The sequence below is a fragment of the Myxine glutinosa genome, chromosome 5, assembly GCF_964187855.1.
Source record: "Myxine glutinosa chromosome 5, kmMyxGlut1.1, whole genome shotgun sequence".
NCBI classification, from domain to species: Eukaryota; Metazoa; Chordata; class Myxini; order Myxiniformes; family Myxinidae; genus Myxine; species Myxine glutinosa.
The window spans coordinates 122502276-122528178 of record NC_136265.1 but is presented as its reverse complement, the minus strand read 5'-3'; the positions used below and the strand labels follow the sequence as shown (position 1 = coordinate 122528178).

Below are 25903 nucleotides of genomic sequence, written 5' to 3'. Positions count from 1 at the left end.
AGCACAGTTGTGGTGATAGCCATATCTGTGTGGGCCTTTGTGGAGGTATTTAGCACAGTTGAGATGATAGCCATATCTGTGTGGGCCTTTGTGGAGGTATTTAGCACAGTTGTGGTGATAGCCATATCTGTGTGGGCCTTTGTGGAGGTATTTAGCACAGTTGTGGTGGTGGTCATATCTCTGTGGGCCTTTGTGGAGGTATTTAGCACAGTTGTGGTGATAGCCATATCTGTGTGGGCCTTTGTGGAGGTATTTAGCACAGTTGTGGTGGTGGTCATATCTGTGTGGGCCTTTGTGGAGGTATTTAGCACAGTTGTGGTGGTAGTCATCTCTGTGTGGGCCTTTGTGGAGGTATTTAGCACAGTTGTGGTGGTAGCCATATCTGTGTGGGCCTTTGTGGAGGTATTTAGCACAGTTGTGGTGGTGGTCATATCTGTGTGGGCCTTTGTGGAGGTATTTAGCACAGTTGTGGTGATAGCCATCTGTGTGGGCCTTTGTGGAGGTATTTAGCACAGTTGAGATGATAGCCATATCTGTGTGGGCCTTTGTGGAGGTATTTAGCACAGTTGAGATGATAGCCATATCTGTGTGGGCCTTTGTGGAGGTATTTAGCACAGTTGTGGTGGTGGTCATATCTGTGTGGGCCTTTGTGGAGGTATTTAGCACAGTTGAGATGATAGCCATATCTGTGTGGGCCTTTGTGGAGGTATTTAGCACAGTTGTGGTGATAGCCATCTTTGTGTGGGCCTTTGTGGAGGTATTTAGCACAGTTGTGGTGATAGCCATATCTGTGTGGGCCTTTGTGGAGGTATTTAGCACAGTTGTGGCGATAGTCATCTCTGTATGGGCCTTTGTGGAGGTATTTAGCACAGTTGTGGTGATAGCCATCTCTGTGTGGGCCTTTGTGGAGGTATTTAGCACAGTTGTGGTGATAGCCATCTCTGTGTGGGCCTTTGTGGAGGTATTTAGCACAGTTGTGGTGATAGCCATCTCTGTGTGGGCCTTTGTGGAGGTATTTAGCACAGTTGTGGTGATAGCCATATCTGTGTGGGCCTTTGTGGAGGTATTTAGCACAGTTGTGGTGATAGTCATATCTGTGTGGGCCTTTGTGGAGGTATTTAGCACAGTTGTGGTGAACCTTTGTGCGAGTTTATTGTGTGCGTCTCCTTTCCATCCCCACCTACCCCAGATCCTTGAGTCTTGACCATGGCCTAGTCTGATGCTGGTTCCCATTTGCCTGGTGGCGCCGCCTCCTCGTTTTCATCTGGCGTGGCCGGCATGGCGAGTCGAGTCGAAGTGACGCCCTGCTGCGGCCATTGCTCGTCCTCCTCGTTCTCCTCTTCGTCGTCGTCACCTCGCTCCTCGCGTCACACACCCCGCAACCTCCAGCACAATAGGCCGTGCAATCACGTGAGTGAAGAGGGATGTATTGTAGAACTTTGAAAACAAATTGGTCCATTATTCCTTGAAGTTCTTGTTTTATATATTTTTACCTCCTTTTTATTTATTTATTTTTACCTCAATACAACGTTTGATCCTCGGGCGTGGTTTTTATTTAATTATTTATTTTGGACAAGCTTGTTGCCGTTGACGCCAATGAGGGACGCAGTCCAAATTGTCAGATATGGACCTGGCAGCCCTCGCCCAGCACCAGGGTGTGGTGGGTAATTTGTCCGTCCTGGCGTAACACGCATACGGATGTCTGCTGGTATGTTGTCTGTCCTGTATGTATGTATGTATGTATAATCTGCTGTCATCCCATGGGGTATGCAAAGCTTGTGTCACGGTGAATGTGAGGGAGCGTGCACGTGGGTCAAAGGTTGATCGTCCTCGATTGTCCTGCTTTCTCGCACACTGATGTATGGCGCAGAGGACATCGAGTTGTTTGTGGGATTGGTTGTTAATTGCCAGGGTTGGTGTGTGTGTGTGTGTGTGTGTGTGTGTGTGTGTGTGTGTGTGTGTGTGTGTGTGTGTGTGTGTGTGTGTGTGTGTGTGTGTGTGTGTGTGTGTGTGTGTGTGTGAGTGTGTGAGTGAGAGAGAGAGAGAGAGAGAGAGAGAGAGAGAGAGAGAGAGAGAAAGAGAGAAAGAGAAAAAGAAAGAGAGAGAGAAAGAGAAAGAGAAAGAGAGAAAGAGAAAGAGAAAGAGAAAAAGAAAAAAGAAGAAAAAAGAAAGAAATGAGAATATTTCAGACACTAATAATCTCACAAAGCCAAATAGATTATGGGAAAGATAAATAATTAAGGGCAGTAAACTGAAGGGTACCTCGTGGGTAGCACGCACCTGTCCTGTGAGTAGGAGAGCGTATGACTCTCCCGCTAGGGCGTCGGTTATTGCCGTGCACCTTAACAGGTATTCTGAGCTTGATGTGAGCCATATTGGTTAACTTGATATCGGTTAACAATGGGTTTGTTGTTTTTAAATCGTGCGGTGAGAATGCCCCAATGATGAATGGCGTTCACAATGCCATATTATTGAATGGTTCTTTTGTATAATACACTGCGAAACAATGAATGTAAGTTTGTAACCTGGCTATACGTATGATGTACACCTCATCGTCTACATGAACACCTGTATTATAATTGTATTATTTGGCTGATTCGGACTTGAGGTCACATGATAATTTTATAAACCGCCTTATTGTCCCCGTCGCACCGCGGAGCGAAAGGGGGACTATGGTTTTCCCCTCCGTCCGTGTGTCCGTCCGTGCGTGCGTGCATACGTGCGTGTGTGCGTTGCTAAGCGAAGGACCGAATTCTAATTTGGCGTGTGGGTGCAACCCACGTCAAAATCCAAGATGGCCGCCGCCATGTATGTCTGACGCCATGTATGTCTGAACCTTGTGAGCGGAATATCTTGAAAAATAAGCGAAGTACCAACTTCTAATCTGGTGTGTGGGTGTATCTAGGCATAAGGAAGAACGCTCTTGAAAATTGCGTCGCCACGTCAAAATCCAAGATGGCCGCCACCATATATATGTCTGAACCTTGTGAGCGAAATATCTTGAAAAATAAACGAACGACTAACGTCTAATCTGGTGTGTGGGTGTATCTACGCGTAAGGGAGAACGCTGTTGAAAATTGGGACGCCACGTCAAAATCCAAGATGGCCGCCTTGCGTCTTCGACTTTGTCAACTCACATCACTTCACCGACGGGGGACCTCGCCTTAACGCTTGTTAATAATTCTCAGAGAGCGCGCTTAAAAATCTACAATCGACCTGTTTTAAAAAAAAGTTTTTCTACTTTGATGAGGTACTCAGAATTTAAGTACTTCCTTGAAGGCCCCAATTATTCCCTAACTTATTGTAGGCTCGGCAGGGGCGACGTTATTTCACGAACCAGCGGAAACAGACCAACGTTCAACTGAAGGCGATTCATGAGCACCCTTGTTGCACCTCGTCTTTGTCCTTCCTCGTCCTCGTCTATTCACTTTGGGTACCTGTGTTTGTCTCTAGTGTTTGTCTTTTTACCCGGTACGTGCAAAGCAAAAAGTGGGGTAAAGAAATTGGTTCACTTTGTCTGTCTGTCCAAAAATGTTCATTTATGATCGACGAACTTGGATTTTGAAAACAAACCTGTGGTTCAGCAATACTTTGGCTCTGAATCCGTCCAGATCGCATACGTGCAGAGGAGTGAGGTATTTTTTACGGTGAATTTTTACAATGCCGACTGGAACAGCGCTCGTCTATCCGTCCTATTATGTACGTATGTATGTATGTGTGTATGTACATATGTCCCTCCCGTCGGCATTTTGCAGATTTATTCACTTTAAAATGAATTTTCTCTTCAACCATTGATCCAATTGACACGAAAGTTTCACCACAGGAGTGCCTCTTGCAGAATTTTTAAATAATTAGGACACGTCACGTGGTACAGGCACCATCTTTGAAAAACCGAAAGCCTTTGCACCTCTATATCTCCAAAACCGTTTCCATGGAAACAATTGTGACGTGGCTCATTGTAACGTACGCCCCATGGGGGATAACATGTTAATGATGATGTCATAAGTGCCTTCATTATGACGTCATAATTCGACAAGTAGAAAGCTTCATCCGATCAGTATGAATTTTCTTGAGCCTGATTGAGAGATAAATTGGTCGAGAGGAAAAAAAAATGATGACGTCATCGGTCATGTGGTTCGGCAGCCATATTTTTAGGGCACAGCCCAGAGAGCAATGACATCTGGAACAGCATTTGTCTGTCTATCTAGTGTATGTATGTATGTACCTGACAAACTTCCACCAATCAGAGCTGAGGATCTCGTCACATGACAAGGGGACAGCAGATCCTCCACTCTGCAGATCCAAGCCCGGCTACGCCATTGTTAGACTATCGGTCTTGTTTACTCTGTCTGCCTACCCGACGGTCAAACAAAATTGAAAATCATTCCAAACAGGAAACTTACTGTTTTTAAGGACACCATAAAGGACATAAACAACAGGCATGAAGAAATAATGTAACATGTTAGATTGGGAGGTGTAAAAGACGCTGCATCAACAGCGACAAACTTCCAGGATTTTTTTCCACAACCCTAAAATCATTATTTTATTTAAATTGAATTATTGAATTATATACTTGTACACTGTAGAACACAAATCTTCTTTTTAGCACGTTCAAAACCTCTCAGTTTAGCAGGACTTCGACAACATATTGCAGTTTTTGTATTTATCAGCAGTATTGCTAAATATTTAAATGGAGAAGATTGTCATGGGGACCGCAAGGCTAACCCCTGCTCTAGCATGGAAAATGGCCTTAAAATGCATGTTGTTGTTGTTTGTTATTGCTAAATATTTAAATGGAGAAGATTGTCATGGGGACCGCAAGGCTAACCCCCGCTCTAGCATGGAAAATGGCCTTAAAATGTATGTTGTTGTTGTTTGTTATTGCTAAATATTTAGCAGGACCAATCAAATTTTCTGCTCACAGACCCCACCCATGTCATTGTCTCTCAGGACTTTGTGGGGTAAGGTGTTCTCTGAACTCGCTAGTCGTGTTAAGTTCTGCTAACTTTCTGTTCTAGGTAGAACAGGAAACACAGGTCTTTCTGTTCTTGGTACAACAACTAGCGAGTCCATAGAACATCTTACCCCACAAAGTCCTGAGAAACAAGGACATGGGTGGGGTCTGTGAGCAGAAAATTTGATTGGTCCTGCTCCCTATTTTCCCACAATTCCCTTCTTCCCCCATTTCCTGATGTTTTAGTTTGTAACACGGTGGTTATATGGCATGGCCTCAATGGGTTATTTTTGCCTTTTCTATTTGATTTTCTTCGCCCTGAAATATCTCTCGCAAGTCTTCTCAACGAAGAGCTAGGTTGCTACACCTGACATGTTCGATGTGCTTACCTTACCTTTATTGACTCCTTCACATGTACTTATGATGACTCCTTCACTTTTCATTGGTCACCACAATCTATTCCCTTAGTCCGTAACCTTCCTGCTTGTGTGGTCCTCCGTGTGGTCTATTTTTGTCCCCCGTCGCACAGCGGAGCGAAAGGGGGACTATGGTTTTCCCCTCCGTCCGTGTGTCCGTCCGTTCGTCCGTCTGTGCGTGCGTGTGTGCGTGCGGGCGTGCGCGTTTGCGTGCGTGCGGGCATGCGTGCGTGTGTGCATACGTAAACGAAGGACCGCATTCGAATTTGGTGTGTGGGTGCAACCCACGTCAAAATCCAAGATGGCCGCCGCCATGTATGTCTGATGCCATGTATGTCTGAACCTTGTGAGATGAATATCTTGAAAAATAAGCTAAGTACCAACTTCTAATTTGGTGTGTGGGTGTATCTCGGCATAAGGAAGAACGCTATTGAAAATTGGGTCGACACGTCAAAATCCAAGATGGCCGCCACCATATATGTCTGAACCTTGTGAGCGAAATATCTTGAAAAATAAGCGAAGTACCAACTTCTAATTTGGTGTGTGGGTGTATCTCAGCATAAGGAAGACCGCTACTGTAAATTGGGTCGCCACGTCAAAATCCAAGATGGCCGCCTCCATGTATGTCTGAACCTTGTGAGCGAAATATCATATCTTAGCATGTTTTCTGCGTCTTCCACTTTGTCAACTCACATCACTTCACCGACGGGGGACCTAGGCGTAACGCTTGTTGTCCTCTGTGTGGTGCTTTATTGTTTTTTGTTTTGTTTTTTTGAAGTCGATATACTCGTATATTGAAGGCCGACGTTGCAGTTGTCCAAAGTGTTTGAAGCTGCAATCTGATATGTCCATTTGGGTTGTAACACCGTAACGCTCAGTAAAGCGTGGTGATGAGGTAGTACTCCGGCATTGTAGTCTCTATCGTTGGGTTTTTATCCCAGTACTGTATTGAATATATGCAAATGGTAACCAATGTACGTCGTTTGTTCGTAACAATTGAAGTTTTAAAAACTTTTTGGTATATTGTGTCTGGACGGGCGTTGCTCTGTCTATTCTTTTGTGTATTTGGGTGGAAAAGTGAGTTATTGAGAGGGGCTACCCTCGAATGGGGGAGGCCGAATCGAGATGATGACTGATTAATGCATCCAATTGTTATGGTTGCCTCACTCAGGGAATTACACGGAGAATTACTTGGTACGAAGAACACGTTTAGTCACCTGAGTTGTGGTTTTTGGATTGATTGAGTGAACAGGTGTCGTAAGGGGAACAGCCAGTCATAGGAGTGGGGAATTTTCAAATTTCCAGTTGCAAAGGTAATGTGTTGTGGGAGGTGACTGACCCGATTGCGAAGGTATTCGCATTCCATCTTGGGAATTTCATGTGGTGTGTTTTGCGCAACTCTGTGGCGGTGATGACTTCAACGTGATTGAACGACATTTGAGTCCCCAAAGTGCATGACGACGGCCTACTGGTTAGAATACCGTGAGACTCGTTAACGCTGTGCTAGGCCCGGTTGAATGAATAAGTGGCACTCTGTGTTGGAGGACTGGTAAAGAAACCCGACAAGGACGAATCGATTAGATTTTGGTGAAGATCCGAACACGAATACGAAATGTTTAAATTTTTAAAGTAATTTTTCACCATTGGGTGACGGGGCCAAAAATGATGTGTAGCACAATGTTTTAAAAGTTGTGGACGGATTCGGACAAAACTTTGTGGATGAGTTGGTTAGGTGACGAGAACAGGCCGAGCAGATCTTGGTTCAATTCCTGATCCAGATCGAGCCTATCAGTGGATACAAAACATAAAGTGTTCAACCTGCGGATGTATACGCTCTACCTGGTGCCGTTCTAGTTATTGCCCTGCGCACACGAAGTGAAAAGAAGCGTTAGGCATTCGGTTACGTACGTGTGGCGTGTCTGCATTTGTAAAATTCATTTTCTCGGCAAACGTTGGTCCGTTTGACACTAAATTTTACCATAGGAACGCCGCCTTTACCAGAGGAGTCCTCATAGGACTGTAGAATTATTTTATTCATAATTATGACGTCATGGGTCACGTGGTATGCACGCCATCTTGGAAAAACGTTACACCTCTATATCTCCGAAACCGCTCAATGGAAAAAGTTGAAACAAGACTCATTGTCAAGTACTCCCCATGGGGAATAAGATATGTTGCTGATGTCATTGGTGACTTCATTATGACGTCATAATTTGACAAGTACAACGCTTGATCTGATCAGTATTTTTTTTTAAAGCCCTCATTGTTAGTCCAACAGATACCAAATTTGTACCATAGGAGCGCAGCTTCCTGTAGAATATTATAATGATAATTATGATGTCATAGATCATGTGGTACAGGAGCCATCTTGGAAAAACCGAAAAACGTTGCACCTCTAGATCTCTGAAACCACTCCATGGACAAAATTGAAATGTTGCTCATTGTAAAGAACTCAGCTTGGGGAGTAAGTGTTGTTAACGATGACGCCATTGCTGCTGGTAAGTATGACATCATGATTCGACAGGGACAACGCTTAGTCTGATCAGTTTGAAATTTCTTGAACGTGATCTACGCAACAATTATATTAGAGAATATAAATTTATGATGTCATCGCTCACGTGGTCTGGCAGCCATATTGGATCAAAGAAAAAAACCCTTCAAAAACAGAAGAGTTGGCTCGTGCCAAGTTGACTGCGCAGGGTAAGTATTCTATGAATACCATCTAGTTCCTGTTGTTGTTATTAGTCCCCTACCGGTGTGTACTATTGGTTTGCACACCGTCCCTCCGTCCGTCAGTCTGTCAGTCCGTCAGTCCGTCACGCAAAGAACAGTTTTCCGGACTTTTTTTCGTAAACCCTTAATGCTAATGATTTCAAACTTGGTACATGGTTTCCTCATGATAAGATACAGATCAAGTTCGAACTTCACGACGTTTCGATCATTTTTGACAAAGTTATGTCACTTTGAACTTTGGGAATTCTGATAATTCTGATGATCCTTAACTCAGTGCCATTTTAAGTTTTAATTTCCTTTAAAAAAGATTTTCTCTGCAATAATAGGACCGATTGAGATCAAATTTTCACCATATGAGGGACTCGGTCTGTAGAATATTTTAATGGTAATTAGGACGTCACAGGTCACGTGGTTCGGCCGCCATATTGTTTTTCGTGAAAACACGAAAACACCTTTTTCTCTGCAATGGCTGAACAGATCGAGGCCAAACTTTGCAGGCAGAATCGCATACCCATGACGAACAAAAAAGTCAGTGAGCGTGACGTCATGCGTCACATGGTTTCAGAGTTATGACGTTTTTAAGCATGAACCTTTAAAACCGAGCTCCTCCCTCATTTTTGATCCAATCGAGGGGAAACTTCACAGATCTGTTCAGCATGTCAGTCTACTAAAATGTCCTTTTGGAATTTGCGATAGGGCACGTGGTTTGGCAGATATCGTTAATTAAACGAAAATATTTTTTTTTTAATGGATATCTCTTGTTTATTCTAGAGTTCTCCTCAAGCCGCACCGCGCGCCCTCAGTCTCATCTCGCGAACGTCAACAGCGTGACACAGCACGCGCTTTCTGGAGGGGCGGAGCCAAGCCGAGCAACATATATATATACACATTGATCGTGAACCGGAAAATATAATAAATTACTGATATTTAGCGACTCGAAAGGTTCTTTATCAACAACTTATTTTGTCGTGCTTCTGCTGACCTGTCTGCAAGGTGTATAAATCGAAGTCCCGAGTGCGAATGACAGGTGAGCCCGTCCTGAGGTAATTAGCGATTGGGAACGATTCAGAACCTGTGGGTAAATAACCCTTGGTAATTTCCCCAACAGTTTTCCAGACGACAGACTGCCGGTAGGGGACATGTATTGCAGCGCAATACTCAGAATGCTTGTTATTATTGTTATTACTAGGGCATGCCCGTACTATATATATATCTAAAAGTATATCCCCCCCCCTCTATTTACATGCAATGGTTTGGTCCAAAGCTAACGGCTTGCGAGTACGGTGACAATCCCCCCCCTCTATTTACATGAAATGGTTTGGTCCAAAGCTAACGGCTAGCAGAGTTTGGTAAAGAAATCGCCATAGCGTGCACAAATGCGCAGGAAAGCGAAAGAATCGCAAATTAGTTTTAATTAGTTTTAAAACATAGTTTAACGGCAACATAGCGGCAACATAGTTTGCCAACGTGAAATAAATGAATACGCTCTCAAATGTGCCAAAAAAAAAAAAAAACGCTACCCGTACGCTCTACCCCGCCCGTACGCCCGTAAACAAAAAAAAACAACGCTCTTCGCTTCCGCCCTTCGCTCTGACTGAATTGGGAGAAATAATGCGCATAAGAAATCGAGAAATTATTATTTTCTCCGGAAGAAATCGAATTACGTACCGTAATGGCGCACGCGCTGGGCTCAGCATCAGCTCGCTGCCTCGCTCTCACATCGGCCACGCCTACGCAATAACGCGTTCTGTGATTGGATGCCGGAAGTGCAGTCCTCACTGTCCGGAAGGTCGTATATCGCAGTTACGATGAATCGCAAATTAGTTTTTATTAGTTTTATAATTAGTTTTAAAACATAGTTTAACGGCAACATAGTTTGCCGACGGGAAATAAATGAATACGCTCTCAAATGTGCCATCCGAGGCAGAGTGTGTTCGCCACGTTCGGCACACGTGATAGCTCGCTGCTCTCTGATTGGTTGAATCGTTTTTTGGACATAGCTCGGTAAGTACTTCTGCGATTAATTTAAAACCTTGAAAAGGCACATCCTCGGGTCCCCAGCAATATACCTGGCAAGTTTCAAGTATATCGGACCGGTAGTTGTCGAGAAACAGCGGTCACAGACATACAAACAAACAAACGTACAAACAAACATACACACAGAGATTAGTGGAATTATAGATAGACTAGGGCATGCCCGTACTATATATAAGCTAGGACGTGCGTACGTGGGTGCCCGTTCCTTGCCAAAAAAAAAAAAAAAAAAAATTTGTGTAGGGGTGTGTGTGTGTAAACATCCTAGGGCGTGCCCGTACGTGGGTGCAAAAAAACATGCGTGCAAACAACAACAACAAAAAAAAACTTTGAAACCACGTGGCAGTAACGACCACAGAACCCCCCCCCCCCCTCTATTTACATGAATGGTTTGGTCCATTCGCAACGACCACAGAACCCCCCCCCTCTATTTACATGAAATGGTTTGGTCCAAAGCGAACGGCTTGCGGTGTTTGGTAAAGAAATCGCCATAGCTCGGTAACTACTTGTCCGATTAATTTCAAACCTTGAAAAGGCACATCCTCGGGTCCCCAGCAATATACCTGGCAAGTTTCAAGTATATCGGACCGGTAGTTGTCGAGAAACAGCGGTCACAGACAAACATACACACATACACACATACAAACACACATACACACATACACACATACACACAGAGATTAATGGAATTATAGATAGATTTATTGTTGTTATTCCAATTGTTATTACAAGCGGCTTTTGAAAAATGCCATGATAATATATAACGACGCTAAAGCTGCTATGTATACACCTTTTAATATGGCATTTTTCCAATGTGGAAAAAGGCATTTAAAAGATGGGAATTTGTCTGGATTTTTTGCAGTCGAGTCTGAAGCAACGTAGGCATAATCGGGGGTTCGGAAGCTTCACTCGTACTGTCTCTCCCACTAGCGCCGGGAGCCGCGCAACACGGTACACATTCATGCCGAGAATTTGCATCAGCCCCACCTTCGGTTGGGGCAGCGGAGCAAACCAAGTATATATCTACAAACTTTACCTTGTGATCCTTGGCTCATACGATTTATGGAGGGAAATGCCTTTTATGAAGAAGTTGGTAAAAAAAAAAAAAAGGAACAGCACCCTTCGTGCTTTTGGGAACTTTCCCAACAGCTATGGATCCCACATTGAAACATGACATTTGAATTCTGTTAAATACCAAGTACATCACCGGGCAGACGGTAGTAGTTACTTCTTCCAACTGTCTCGGGGTGCAGCTCACCCACTTGATTGTTCAATGAAAGGGTTAATCCCTACCATTCAATCTTGCACCTCTTTTAGATATTTATTTGTTTGTTTTCATTTGTTTTTGAGGAAGTGTTTTATGCAAAGTATTAACTTTTATGCAAATCATTAATTTGACTTGAAAATATGTGAAGACGATGTGATGATGATATTGTTCTATATTTGAGGTTTCATGTCGCATTACGATGGATTTTGCTTACACTTCGTGTCTGTGTTATTGTTTCTTTGCCATACCCAGGGCAGCAAGTCTGAGAACAAGGACACATCCTCCAATGCCACGTGGTTGACTTCCAGGACGAAGTCTGAAGAACATACCCGGGCCGGTTGTTTTCACGCTTCCACCGCCTCCAGTGTAGCGACTCCAGAACGTCGGGACGAGACTGAAGGAGGCGACAGTCTGAGCGTGACCAAGCTACAGCGTCATCGTGCGGACGGTGTGGGAGATTCCAGAGAGCCGGATGGAAGCGAAGGAGCGGATTTGCACGAGATCGCCGATCGAGCGAAGAGTCAGGATGGTGATCCGGCCGACAGGATCGTCCGCTCGCGCGATTCTCGCTTGGACTTTGCCCGAAAGCTCGGATATTCTGAGGGGCAAGTGCGAGAAGCTTTGAGAAGGCTCGGAGATACGGTGCCAACAAACGATCTGCTTCGAGAACTTGTCCGCCTCGGCACACGCCTCTCTGACGACAGCAGCAGCGATGGTGAGAGATAGAGATAGCTAGATGGATCTTTATGGCTGACCGTGGTTCTTCTTCAAACTGGTTTGAGGATTCTGCCAGTATGCTGATGAAGCCTCATATCTGACTTTGACGTCGTTACAGAAGTGCTACAGCAGCAAATTCTGGGAACCATTCTGCATCTGTTATTTTATTATTATTTGGTAGTCTCTCTGTCTTATTTCACTTCCTTTCTGGTCTTGCACCCTCTGTGCTTTGCTTTGCAAGATCACTGCCCTCATTTGTCCCACTTTTCTCCCTGTCTGTGGAACCAACGTCCACCTTCTTCCCTCCAGGTCTTCAGGACAGATGTTCACCACCATCTCAAATCATCCCCCATCCAAAACCTTGATCTTTTCTACTCCCGTTACTCCCCTATCCCCCAAAATTTTGCTTTAACTGTACGTCCATCTTATCCAGCCCACGCATCCTCTCCAACACCCATTATTTGTACAAGTCTCCTTCGATTTTGGCCTTCGACTCTGCTGTTGATGTTTATACCCCCAGACCCCCCACCCCTCTCCCTCTACTGTTGTTTTTGTTATGTTGCTTCCTGATCTGATCAGTGTCCTAGCTCTTTATTCTGTATACAGGAACAAAGTCGTGTTGGTCTGAAACCTACAAACAGGTTGTTAATTTGTATGCAGTAGAGTTGTGGTCGTGATGGAAAGGTTGTTTCCCTTCCTGTGGCCAACATTCGAAGGGCCCAAGCGCTACAGACTGGGTGTTTATTGAGGTTTCAATGTCCCTGGCAATTGTCCTAATGATAATGTCCCTGCTCCCCGATGCTGCAGGATTTGAAAGTGGCCCGGATGGTGCCGCCGGCTGCAGATTGGGAGGGGAACTGGGAGGTGAATTCTCCGAAGGAGACGGGACTTCGGATCCCGACCACAGCAGGAACCTCCGTCACATCGTCATCGACGGCAGCAACGTGGCGATGAGGTGAATGAAATGGAGAGTCGGGTTCGGGGACGTTGCTTGGCCCTGCTGGTGCTGTTCTCGCGTAGCTGGTGCTGCTCTTTATTATTTTTATCTGTAATCAGCAGCCGACAGAAGGATTGCTTCCATGCAAATCCAGTAAGCCTAACCACATGCCTCGAATGCCCCTGGTGAATTCAGCGATTTTCTTGTGTGTGTGTGTGTGTGTGTGTGTGTGTGTGTGTGTGTGTGTGTGTGTGTGTGTGTGTGTGTGTGTGTGTTTTTTTTTTTCGGCCCTTAACCTCCAATAAACTTTGCAGAATCTACTCACAAGCAGAGATGGAAGTACTATTAGGATGCTGAGTGGGATGGCATGGTGATGGGAGGCGGATGGTTGGCATGGCGTGGGCGCTGGGGGTACTGTACAGAATGGGTGCTGGGGAGGGAGAGGGCCTGCATGGCGTGGTTGCTGGGAAGGGAGAGGGGGGAGGTCCTACTAGAGTCGCTACGTATGGAGTGTCGCGACCACTTGCAATTAGAAGCCATTTTGTTTCCATCGAGCGTGGCACACCGAACCTGTTTCTGTAGTTGTTAGGGTTAGGGTTAGCATCCACGTAGATGCGCACACCATCAAGAGAGTAGATAATTCTCAAAGATAATTGTGAATGAAATAAATAGAAAGAGCTGGAGAAGATTGATTGATTGATTTAGTGATTGAGTGATTGAGTGATGGCGTGTTCTCCTTGAAGGCAGGTCTTTGGCTGCTTGGAAAAGGTGATACTAGGTAGTTTGCCACTGGTGTGGTGTGAGGATATGGTGTGAGAAATGGAGAATGTGAAAGGATTTTGGAGTTTGCTGATGGAGCTGATTTGTTGATTTGTAATACTCAGTTCCAGAAAGAGGATAATAAGCTTGTTACATACACGTCAGGTGGGTCGACGACAACCGTTAACTACCTTCTGGTGCGTAGGCGAGATAGGGGGCACCTCCAGGACACAAAGGTGATCCCGGGGGAGGAGGCTGTTTCACAGCACCACTTGGTTGTCTGCGACATAAGGGTGAAAGGCGCGAGGAGAGCTCGGCGGGTGAAGTACCAACCGAGAATGAAGGTGTGGAGGTTGAAAGAGGTGACAGTAAGGGAGGCATTAAAAGAGAGGCTGAGTAGGGTCGAGGATGATGTGGTTGAGCTTGAAAGTGGTTGAATGTCAATGAAAGATAGTCTGTTGGGAGCCGTTAGTGAGGTATGTGGATGGACAAAAGGACCACCAAGGCACTCGGAAACATGGTGGTGGGGTGATGAAGTTGGAAAGAAGATTGACGAGAAGAGGAAGAAGTTCAAGGAGTGGCAGAAGGCGAAGGGTATGGGGGCAGAAAAGGCAGAGCATGAAAGTTATAAGGCAGCCAAGAAGGCTGCAAAGAAAGAGGTAGCAAAGGCGCAGGAGGCATGTAGAAAAATGTTCGGAGAACACTTGGATTCGGAAGAGGGTCAGAGAGCGGTATTCAGGATTGCAAAGCAGATAGCGAAAGAGAGGTGTGATGTGATGGGGGTGAGTTGCTTGAAGGATGAAGTGGGACAAATCGTTGTGGACCCAGATGGAATTAAAGGAAGATGGAAGTGATATATGGAAATACTGTTGAATGCAGAGAATGAATGGGATGGCAACATAGAGAGTAACCCAGTTTTAGGACCGGCAGAGAAGATATCCGAGAAGGAAGTTGAGGAAGCGATAAAAGCAATGAAGAGTAGAAAAATGGGAGGGCCGACGGGAGTTGTGGGAGATATGTTGAAGGCAGCGGGAAATTGGGGTGTGAAGAGAATGACAGAGATCTGCAATCTGGTGGTGAAAGAAGGCCGCATTCCAGTGGATTGGGAACTGAGTACCCTCGTCCCTCTATACAATGGGAAAGGTGACCCTCTGAACTGTGGCTCGTATCGAGCGATAAAGTTATTGGAGCATGGAATGAAGTTTTTGGAAAGGGTGTTGGAGAGGAGGATAAGGAAGAAAGTGTAGATTGACGAAATGCAGTTTGGATTTATGCCAGGAAGAGGAACGACAGATGAGCTTTTTATTGTGAGGCAGTTGCAGGAGAAGTACATGGAGAAGAGGAAGAAGTTGTTTCTTGGGTTTGTTGATCTGGAGAAAGCATTCGACGGGTTCCACGTGAAGTAGTGACACGGGCATTGAGGAAGTTAGGAGTGGAGGAATGGTTGATCAGAGTAGTGATGGCAATGTACAAAAGAGCGCGCACAGCTGTAAGGACGAAGGACGGGAACAGTGGTGAGTTTGAGGTGAAGGTGGGAGTGCATCAGTGGTCGGTACTAAGTCCACTACTATTTGTAGCTTTGATGGAGGTGCTGGCTCAGAACGTAAAGGAGGGTTTACCGTGGGAGTTGTTGTATGCAGATGATCTGGTGTTGATTGCAGAAAGTATGGATGGTCTGAAGGAGAAGATGAACAAGTGGAAGGAATGTATGGAGACAAAAGGTCTGAGGTGAATATCGGAAAAACGAAGGTGATGGCAAGTGGTAAAGCATGTGGTGAGGTGGAAAGAACTGGGAAGTGGCCGTGTGCTGTGTGCAGGAAGGGTGTCGGAGTGAATTCCATTCAATGTACAATGTGCGCTGAGTGAGTTCATCAAAAATGTAGTGGTTTGAGAGGGTCATTAACCAGTGTGGCAGCTACATTCAAGTGTAAGGTGTGCACAGCTGGAGCTGCAGATGGAGGTAATATTGAGTTGGATCTTGGAGACGGCGTGAAGCTGGAAGGTGTGAAAACATTTTGCTACCTCGGAGACATGCTGAATGGAGAAGGTGGATCAGACTCGGCAACGGTTGCTAGAGTAAGATGTGCATGGAAGAAGTTTCGGGAACTGAGTGGCGTGCTGACGAGGAGGGGGGTGTCGTTGAAGCTGAAGGGAACGGTGTATGCTGCATGTGTGAGAAGTGTTATGATTTGTGGGAGCGAGACATGGGTAATGAACGTAGAGCAGCAACGAAGGCTGGAGAGGGTGGAAATGTGAATGGTTCGGCGGATGTGCGGAGTATCGTTGAGAGAGAGGAAGACAAATGATGAATTGCGAAAGATGATGGGAATAGAGCCTGTGATGGATGCTGTGAAGAGGAACAGGTTGAGATGGTTTGGTCATGTGTTGAGGAAGGATGAAAGTGACTGGTTGAGAAGAGTGATGGAAATGAATGTAGAAGGAAGTAGAGGACGGGGAAGACCGAGAAAGACTTGGCTAAAGATGCTCGAAGAAGAAATGCGGGCAAGGGGGTTAACAAGGAGAGATGCAGAAAATAGGGCAAAATGAAGAAGATCGTCATGGGGACCGCAAGGCGAACCCCCGCTCCAGCAGGGAAATTGGACTTAAAATGCCTGTTGTTGTTTGTTGTTGTTGTTGTTCATAACCAACTGACTTTTACAACAACAAGCAAACATGTATTTTGATTTTTATGATGGCCGGTGGAGGGTTTGTTCAACATGTGCTCCCCACCACCTTTTTTCGTCCCTTGCTTTATGAAGCCATGGCAACAAGGAGGTGTTTTCGTGCTTCGGTATCAAAATCGCTGTCGAATGGTTTCTTCAGAGAGGTCATAAAGAGGTCACGGTGTTTGTTCCTGCGTGGCGCAAGGAGCAGTCTCGTCCTGACGCGCCAATCACCGGTACTGAAGCGTACTTGCTTGTTTCCTTCTCATCTGATCTCTTCCTACTTTTTCACTGCACATGCGGCAAATTACATTTGGTTTCCTGCTTCTCATAAAAATGTCCTTAGTATTCATAGGGTTTAGGCCATGGACATTGCCGCAACAATAGGACAGCTTCCGGTGTTCGTTTACCCACGGACGAGGTGGATGTTTTTTGTTTTTTTGTATACTGAATCGAGGCTCGTGAAAGAGCTAACATTTATTTCACAAACAAATCAACCAGTCAAACAAAATATACAAAAAGAGGGAGCGGAAGACAAGATGGGGAGAGAAGGGGAAGCACACAACCACAACATTTGAGAGCAGGGAGAAGTGTGGGAGGGAGAGGGATTGGGGGCAGGAGGCGTGGGAAGGGTGGGGGGGGGGGGAGGTATAAAACACAAGGGGACCGAAATTAGCGGGGGTAGAAAAGATCAAGGTTTTGGATGGGGGAGGATAAGAGATGGTGGTGAACAGCTGCTTTAAAGACCTGGAGGGTGGAGTGGGATTGAAGAGAGTGAGGGAGTTTGTTCCAGAGGCGGGAGAAAAGAGGAATGAAGGAGTGAAGGTGAGCAGAGAGTCTTGATTTTGGCAGTTTAACCATAAGAGGGTTGCAGGCAGATCTTGTGCGACCTGTAGGAATATTTGCTGGACAGAGCCCAGAGAGGGCTGGGGGGGCAAGGCCAGAGAGGAGTCGGTAGAAGACGGAAAGACCACCAACCTGCCTGCGGTTTGTGATGTCTTACAGAAACTGAGCTCCTGAACGAGAGCATTTTTATAAATGCTTTTCGAAGATATTGGTATCTTTTTCAGTTTATCTCTTTTTTATTGATCCTTTGCCTTGGCATTATTCTTTGGATGTGAAGGCCGCAAAACAACAACTAGAGAGAGGTTGATGGTGCTCCATTATAAATTCCCACGCTTCCCACCAAAGCAAAGTTGAACTGGAACGACACTCAGTAGAGATCATACCTCCGCCTGTTTAGCCATATCACTCAATGGTGAAGAATCACTTTAAAAATTAAATAATTCTCATATCCGAATCCATGTTCAGATCTTCACTAAAATCTAATCGATTCTTACTCGTCACACACACAACCTGTCGAACAAGTTTCGTCAAAATCCATTCATAACTTTTTGACAGATCCCGCAATGTATAGTTTTTGGCCATATCTCTCAAGGGTGAAGAATCAGTTAAAAAATTAAACAATTCTCATATCCGAATCCATATTCACATCCTCACCAAAATCGAATATATTTGGCCTTGTCAGACACCCACCGGTCCATCAAGTTTCATCTAAATCCGTCCACAAATTTTTGAGATATGTGGGAGATATTTTTGAGATATTTTTGAGATATATTTGAGATATTTTTGAGATATTTTTGAGATATTTGAAATATTTGAGACTATGTATCCTTTTTGGCCCTATCTCCCAATGGTGAAGAATCACTTTAAAGATTCTAGTAGCCAGATCCGAATCCGAATCTTCACCAAAATCTAATCATTTGGTCGTTGTCACGTACGCTACATCTCTGCCAAATTTCGTCCGAATCCGTCCACAACTTTTTGAGATATCTTGTTCACAAACAAACAAACGGACAAACAGACAGGGGTGAAAACATATCCTCCATCCACCTTTGGTGGCGGAGGTAAAGATGGCAAAACTCCCCACCAAGAATGACCCAATATCAAATTTTGAGTTAAATGATTTACCCCTGGGCATGAAATGGGTAAAATCCAAAAGGTCGTTACACATTTCATGCGTTACACATTTCATGCGACCCCAATGTTGATTGCATGTGCAAGTTTTAATTTAAAAAATGTTTGAAAATGTGCTCCTAATTGCATTTTTCAGTATTTGACCTTTTGATCCCTAAATGATACTGCTCTCACACCTTCTTGCCATGTGGCGATCATAACTCCCAAGTGACGGACGGACGGAGCCGATTACAGTATACCACCATATTTTTCAAGAAGTGTGGGGCAACAACAATAGCACGCTGCTTTTGCTCACACATGATTGTAGGTGCTTTGGGGATATTTGGTGTTATTTGAAAGTCAAGCTTTGCAGGAATATGTCCTATGACCCAAGTTATTCAAGAAATTCGTTGTTTTGTTCTTAGGAATACGATTTTATTGACCTCGGTAATAAAATCCTTAACCTTTGCAGTTTATGGGATGCACAAGTCAATTAAAACAGATAACAAACAATAGACGACCTAGCCTGGTGTTGGCTTAGCGGTTAGGGCGCAGGCTTGGAATCCTAGGATCCTGGGTTCAAATCCCGGTCGATCGCTCAATTAACGCCAGGTGGGTTGACTCAGGGTGTCATCCTTCGGATGTCGGCAAATTGAGTACCAGCTTGCTGGGATGAATGATCCTGGTGTGTACCCCGGTTTAGAATAGGTACACCGTATCCCTGCGCATCGTAAGAGGCGCCTAAGGGTTGGTGTCAGGAAGGGCATCCGGCCATAAAAACATTGCCTCAAACAGGGAACCACGATTGTCATGGGGCCCGCAAGGCTAACCCCCGCTTTAGCGGGGAAAATGGCCTGAAAACGATCATTCATTCAGAAGACCGTGTGGTAAATTGAGAGGTACGTCGTGCACATTCTCCCTTCCGATGTCACCCCGAGTCATTGTCACAATCGAACTATTTGACCATCGTGTGTGATTGAAAGCGTGGAAGCCACATTGCCGTGCTCACCTCCATGCGCATAAGCTTAAGAATAAGGCCTAATTATTGGGGAATTGCACCTCGTTGCAATTTGATGGGCTAATTGAAAGAATTGCAAAGTTCTGAAATTCAGGCAAACCAAAATTACAATTTATTAAGAATGAATGAATGACTTTAAGATGACGATTTGTGATTGGACGATTGCCTTTACCTCAAACTTCCATTTCCCTGTTTCTCGATGTAGACCAATCGCTGCTGCGTGAGTTGGAGAGGCACGGCGTCCTGGTCTTCACCCCTTCACGTCGGGTGTCCGGAAGGCGCCTCGTTTGCTACGACGATCGGTTCATCGTCAAACTCGCATACGAATCGGACGGAATCATCGTGTCCAACGATAACTACCGGGACCTGCAAGGGGAGAAGCCAGAGTGGAAGAAGTTCATTGAAGAGCGATTGCTAATGTACTCCTTCGTGAATGACAGGTTGGTGCTCGGGTTGGTAATATTGGGGATTTATTGTTATCAGATGATTTAGCCAATAGTAGTGCATTTGTTGTTGTTGTTGTTGTTTTTAACTAGACCTTTCACACTTATATATCATATTGGAAAATCACTTTAGGCTAAGTAATACAAATGTATTTTGTAGATTTCAAACTGAATAATGACGGAGTTCGGAAAGTTCTGTTGTTGTTGAATTGTCTGCTGCAATTTTTTTTTTGTACACCGCTCTTTTCGTTTGCCATCTCCTGGTGCTGCATGACGTCATCGCCGGGCACCGAAGGGGGCCCGGCAATGACCAGACTGAAAGGGAGTACTCAGTTTTCGCTCCGGTTTCTTGTTCGTTTGTGCGATATCTCAGCCATCCTTTGAGCTAGGAAGCTGAAATTTCGGCACAATGGTGAACACATGTTTTGGAAAAAACGTTATTTTTTGTTTTTTGATTAGTCAAGGAATTGATTAGTTACTTTATTATTATCGATTAATTAAGTACTTATTTATTTTCTTTCTCATCTGGGCAATATCTCAGGCACCTTTTGAGCTAGGAAGCTGATATTTGGACACTACAATGAACAAGTGATTTGGCTGTAAAGGATATGTTGATTTATTGATCAATCAATGAATCGATTTATTATTTATTGATTAAGGAATGGATTATTAATTTTTTCGATTAATGTTTTAATTAATGGAGATATGTTATTTATTTGGCATGGGGGCGGTGTACTTTGAATGTGTCTGTACTTGCCTTTGGACACAGTCAAGGTTCATGGAAGAGCTGAACGGATCAAGACGTAGAGATAGGAAACACCAACAGCGGGGTTTAAGGACAGAATAGAAGGAGACTTGGACAGTAAGGAAAGTGGGGAGGAATGAGAGGTAGAGAGGACGCATTGGGTGGTCAAGATGGATGCAGAAGGAAACTCTCAGGAAGGAAAAACCTCCGTCAATATTCGTACCACCCAAACGACATTGTATAGCTTTAGGTATCTGTGTGCAAATCCACCATGGCAAATTGTCGCAGTGTTATGGTGGTGTAGTTCGTTGTGTGAATCGTGTTTGCGAACCCAAAAGCATAGTTTTCTATTTGTTACTACAAAGACAGAAAAGTGTCACTTTCAGATATTCGTCGTAGTATTATTTTTTCTTAATGATGTCCATTGTAGGTGAAAAGGGTAATTTTTCCCTAAATAGTCCAGTCAATCTAACAAATTTTATGGCTCAACCCACCACTAATTGCAACAGAATTTTTTTCACTGCTATGCAATCCAGAAATGTCCCCTTAGCACCATACTAAAAGTATACCAAAATAGATTTGGTGTAAAGGCATCAAATTTGCATAACATGCAAATCAGCTGCCACCTTTGAAAGAAATGCAGAATTTCCACTGTAACTTTGTATCTAAGCATCCAATCATAGCAAATGAAGTGTTTAGACCCATGTGTGCAGGGTTGATTATTATGAAAAGTTATTTTCTGGATCAATTACATGCATACAATTCAATGAAGTATGCAAATTAGATGCTGCCATTATAAAAAAATAAAATCTATTTTCTGCAATAACTTTGTATTCAAGCATCCAATCATGGTAAATTAAGTGTCTAGACACATCTTTTCACACCTTTGTACACGCTCTGCTTGGCTGTGACACAACATCCAGTGTGTATGGCATTGGCAAAGCTGTTGCCCTCAAACACATCCAAAACAACATCCAATTCATGAAACATGCCGACCTGTTCACCTAGGAAAGAGATGCACCAAAGGATGATATAGTTGCAGCAGTGGAGAAGGCCCTTGTATGCATGTACAATGGAAATCAAGATGAAAGTATTGATGCCCTACGATACAAGCGTTTCTGTGAGAAGGTTGTGAAAAGTACCAAATATGTTGAGGCCCAGAACTTGCCACCAACATCTGCGGTGACAAGGTATCACAGTCTGAGAGTGTACTTCCAAATTCAGGAGTGGAAAGGAAATGTTAGACAATTGAAACCAGATGAATGGGGATAGAAGATCAGCGAGGGTCAGTTACTCCCAGTGCAAACTGATCTGCCACCAGCGCCACCGAAATTGACTGAGATCTTCAGATGTAATTGCAAGGCGGAGTGTGGCACCACTAAATGTACCAGCAAGAAGCATGGCCTTGACTGCTCATGGATGTGTGGCGAGTGTAAAGATTTGAGTTGTGCTAACTCATCAAGACTGGAGCGAGATGACGAGTGACATCCAACAACTGGTAATTCATCCAGAAATGTACTTATCATATTCCCTTATCTTGAAAATATGGGTACACACATTTCACTTGTCAAGATTGGGTCAAGAGACAGAGTTCTGGCAGAATTTTTTTTACTGCTTAGCCCATTGGGCAGAGCCGTCTAGAACGGTGTTTGTCCGTCTGTATGTATGTATGTATGTCCCCTCAAACGTACACCAATCAGAGCTGAGGATCTGGTCACATGACAGGGTGATGTGATTACGTCTGATGTCATTACGGCGGTGCTGCAGCTGACTCTCCACGCACCACCATTTTGATTTATATGCCGTTCATGCCGAACATATCGTCGAACCTGTCGTATATCACAATCGCCATGCTCTACCTTCACGTTTTTCATTCAGTGTGAAACACAAACAAACAGATTGTTAAAATGACCATGAAATATCGAAAGTATCGGAGTTACGTCTCTTCCAACAATACGGTACGTATCGGCCTTAGGCGTTATGACTCACCTGCCGCTTCGGACAAATTAAACCCAGCTTTCTTAATACAGTGGTATCGTTTCAGTAGTATCGTTTTCGTAATAATAATAATAATATAGTAAATATAACCATAACACTTTAATCCCAATGCCGTGAATGGAAATTTGATGGATTGAAGCGGTGTAATCGCGGAAGTAAGGAATTCACCTCGGTTTTTTTAAAATAATATAATTTTCATAATAGTAACGTAACGTTATTATTATAGTAAATCTAGTCGTAACACTAATCCCTTTGTAGTGACTCCAACGTTACTGGAGGTTAAATATATATCTTATATATATATATTAAAGTAGTGGCAGCTTTGTGTCCGGCCATCATGGTATGTCAATACGTATATGATGTCATTACGGCGTAAACACCCACTCACTTCGAGAGCGGCAGGAAAGATCATTCCTCTTTTGGGTATATAGATTACAGTCTCTCTATGGTCGAGTCTCAAGAACATTGGGTGTGTGTTCATTTACCAAGGTTCTTGTGGAGAGATCGCCAAGTGGTTTAAGCATTCGAGCAAGCACTCCATTCAAAACCGTTAAGGAACGGCTGGCTTGGCAAGCGCTAGCTAGCTGCTTGGTAAATGAGCACACCTCCAACCCTTGTTGGGTACATCGATTGCAGTAGATCTTCGCTCAGTTCTGTAAGTAAAACTTACCTCATGGATGTCAGGATTCCTCCAAATTTCTTTGTTTAATGTTACTAGGGCATGCCCGTACTATATATATGCCCGTACTATATATCTATCTAAAATTATATCCCCCCCCTCTATTTACATGAAATGGTTTGGTCCATTCGCAACGCCAAAGCGAACGGCGAACGGCTTGCGAGTACAGTGACAATCCCCCCCCTCTATTTACATGAATGGTTTGGTCCATTCGCAACGACCACAGAACCCCCCCCTCTATTTACATGAAATGGTTCGGTCCAAAGCGAACGGCTTCCGGAGTTTGGTAAAGAAATCGCCATCGCGTACACAAACGCGCAGGAAAGCGAATGAATCGCAAATTCGTTTTTATTAGTTTTAAAACATCGTTTAACGCCAACATAGCGCCAACATAGTTTGCAAACGTGAAATAAATGAATACGCTCTCAAATGTGCCATCCGAGGCAGAGTGTGTCCGCCACGTTCGGCACACGCGCTAGTTCGCTGCTCTCTGATTGGTTGAATCGTTTTTTGGACATATCTCGGTAAGTAATTGTCCGATTAATATGAAACCTTGAAAAGGCACATCCTCGGGTCCCCAGCAATATACCTGGCAAGTTTCAAGTATATCGGACCCGTGGTTGTCGAGAAACAGCGGTCACAGACAAACACACAGACAGACACACACACACACAGAGATTACTGGAATTATAGATAGACTAGGGCATGCCCGTACTATATATATATCTAAAATTATATCCCCCCCCTCTATTTACATGAAATGGTTTGGTCCAAAGCGAACGGCTTGCGAGTGGTGACAATCCCCCCCCTCTATTTACATGCAATGGTTCGGTCCAAAGCGAACGGCTTCCGGAGTTTGGTAAAGAAATCGCCATCGCGTACACAAACGCGCAGGAAAGCGAATGAATCGCAAATTCGTTTTTATTAGTTGTAAAACATAGTTTAACGCCAACATAGGGCATTGGCCGTACGTGGGTGCCCGTCCCGTGGCCAAAAAAAAAAAAAAACGCTACCCGTACGCTCTACCCCGCCCGTACGCCCGTAAACAAAAAAACCAACGCTCTTCGCTTCCGCCCTTCGCTCTGACTGAATTGGGAGAAATAATGCGCATAAGAAATCGAATTACGTACCGTAATGGCGGTCAGCTCGTAACGCGCTCAGCTCCGCTCGTCTCACATCGGCCACGCCTACGCAACAGAGCGTTCTGTGATTGGCTGCCGGAAGATAAGTCGTCACTGTCCGGAAGTTCGCAAATCGCAGTTAGGATGAATCGTTTTAATTTAATCGCAGTTTGAATTCGTTTTAAAACATAGTTTAACGGCAACATAGTTTTCCAACGTGAAATAAATGAATACGCTGTCAAATGTGCCGTCCGAGGCAGAGTCTGATCGCCACGTTCGGCACACGTGATAGCTCGCTGCTCTCTGATTGGTTGAAGCGTTTTTTGGACATAGCTCGGTCAGTAATTGTCCGATTAATATGAAACCTTGAAAAGGCACATCCTCGGGTCCCCAGCAATATACCTGGCAAGTTTCAAGTATATCGGACCCGTGGTTGTCGAGAAACAGCGGTCACAGACAAACACACAGACAGACACACACAGAGAGATTGCTGGAATTATAGATAGATGAACAGCATTAGCGACTGTTTAAAAAGCTAATCATATGTGTTTGTGGTTTATAATATTTTATTAGCCCGGCTACACCGCTGTTACACTTTTGGTCTTGTTTTTGAATAACAGTGGCATATAATTTGCATATTTCACATAATTGTATGTATATAATTAATTTAGAAGTGTGCTAATCATATTCGATAACCTTGAAAACATGGGTTTGTACACTTAATTTCTCATGATTGGATATTTGGATGCAGATTTATTGTGGAAAATTGATTTTTTTTTCTTAATGGCGGCAGCTAATTTGCAGATTATGCAAATTTGACAGCTTTCCACCAAATATATTTTGGTGTACTTTTAGTATGGTGTTTAGGGTATATTTGTGAAATGCACTGCAGTGAAAATTATTTTGTTGTAATTAGTGGTAGGTCAAGCCACTACTTTGACTAGATTAGAAGTATAGTGAATTATTATCTACTAATAGAAGCCCGTGGTAACATTATGATATAAAATAAGAAAGAAAAAAAAACGATGCCTTTTATTCTTGCACTGGTTGAAAGCTCAAAAATGGGAGGTTGCGTATATCTTAGGGAAAAAAATAATAATAATATGGAGCGTTCGAGGCAGCAGTCTGTTGCTCATACACAGCTCGTGTTGTGTGTGTGTATGTGTGTGTAGGTGTGGGATGTGTGGGGGTGTGTGTGTATGTGTGTGTTGGGGGGGGGGTGTGTGGGGGTGTGTGTGTATGTGTGTGTTGGGGGGGGGTGGGGGTGTGTGTATGTGTGTGTTGGGGGGGGGGATGTGTGTATGTGTGTTTTGGGGGGGGGGGGGTGTTTTAATGTTATGAACAGCATTAGCGACTGTTTAAAAAGCTAATCATATGTGTTTGTGGTTTATAATATTTTATTAGCCCGGCTACACCGCTATTACACTTTTGGTCTTGTTTTTGAATAACAGTGGCATATAATT

At 44.1% G+C, this 25903-nt stretch overlaps 1 protein-coding gene across 1 annotated transcript in view; it reads left to right on the top strand.

The window, feature by feature from the left end:
- LOC137427155 (uncharacterized) overlaps positions 1-25903 on the top strand; it is a 46068-nt gene that overhangs the window by 8214 nt on the left and 11951 nt on the right. Inside the window, exons 2-6 of the mRNA XM_068116368.2 lie at positions 1190-1410; positions 11657-12119; positions 12929-13076; positions 16577-16716; positions 19660-19894. Coding sequence (XP_067972469.2) covers positions 1279-1410; positions 11657-12119; positions 12929-13076; positions 16577-16716; positions 19660-19894 — 1118 coding nt within the window. The 5' untranslated portion in view covers positions 1190-1278. The remainder of the gene's footprint in view (positions 1-1189; positions 1411-11656; positions 12120-12928; positions 13077-16576; positions 16717-19659; positions 19895-25903) is intronic.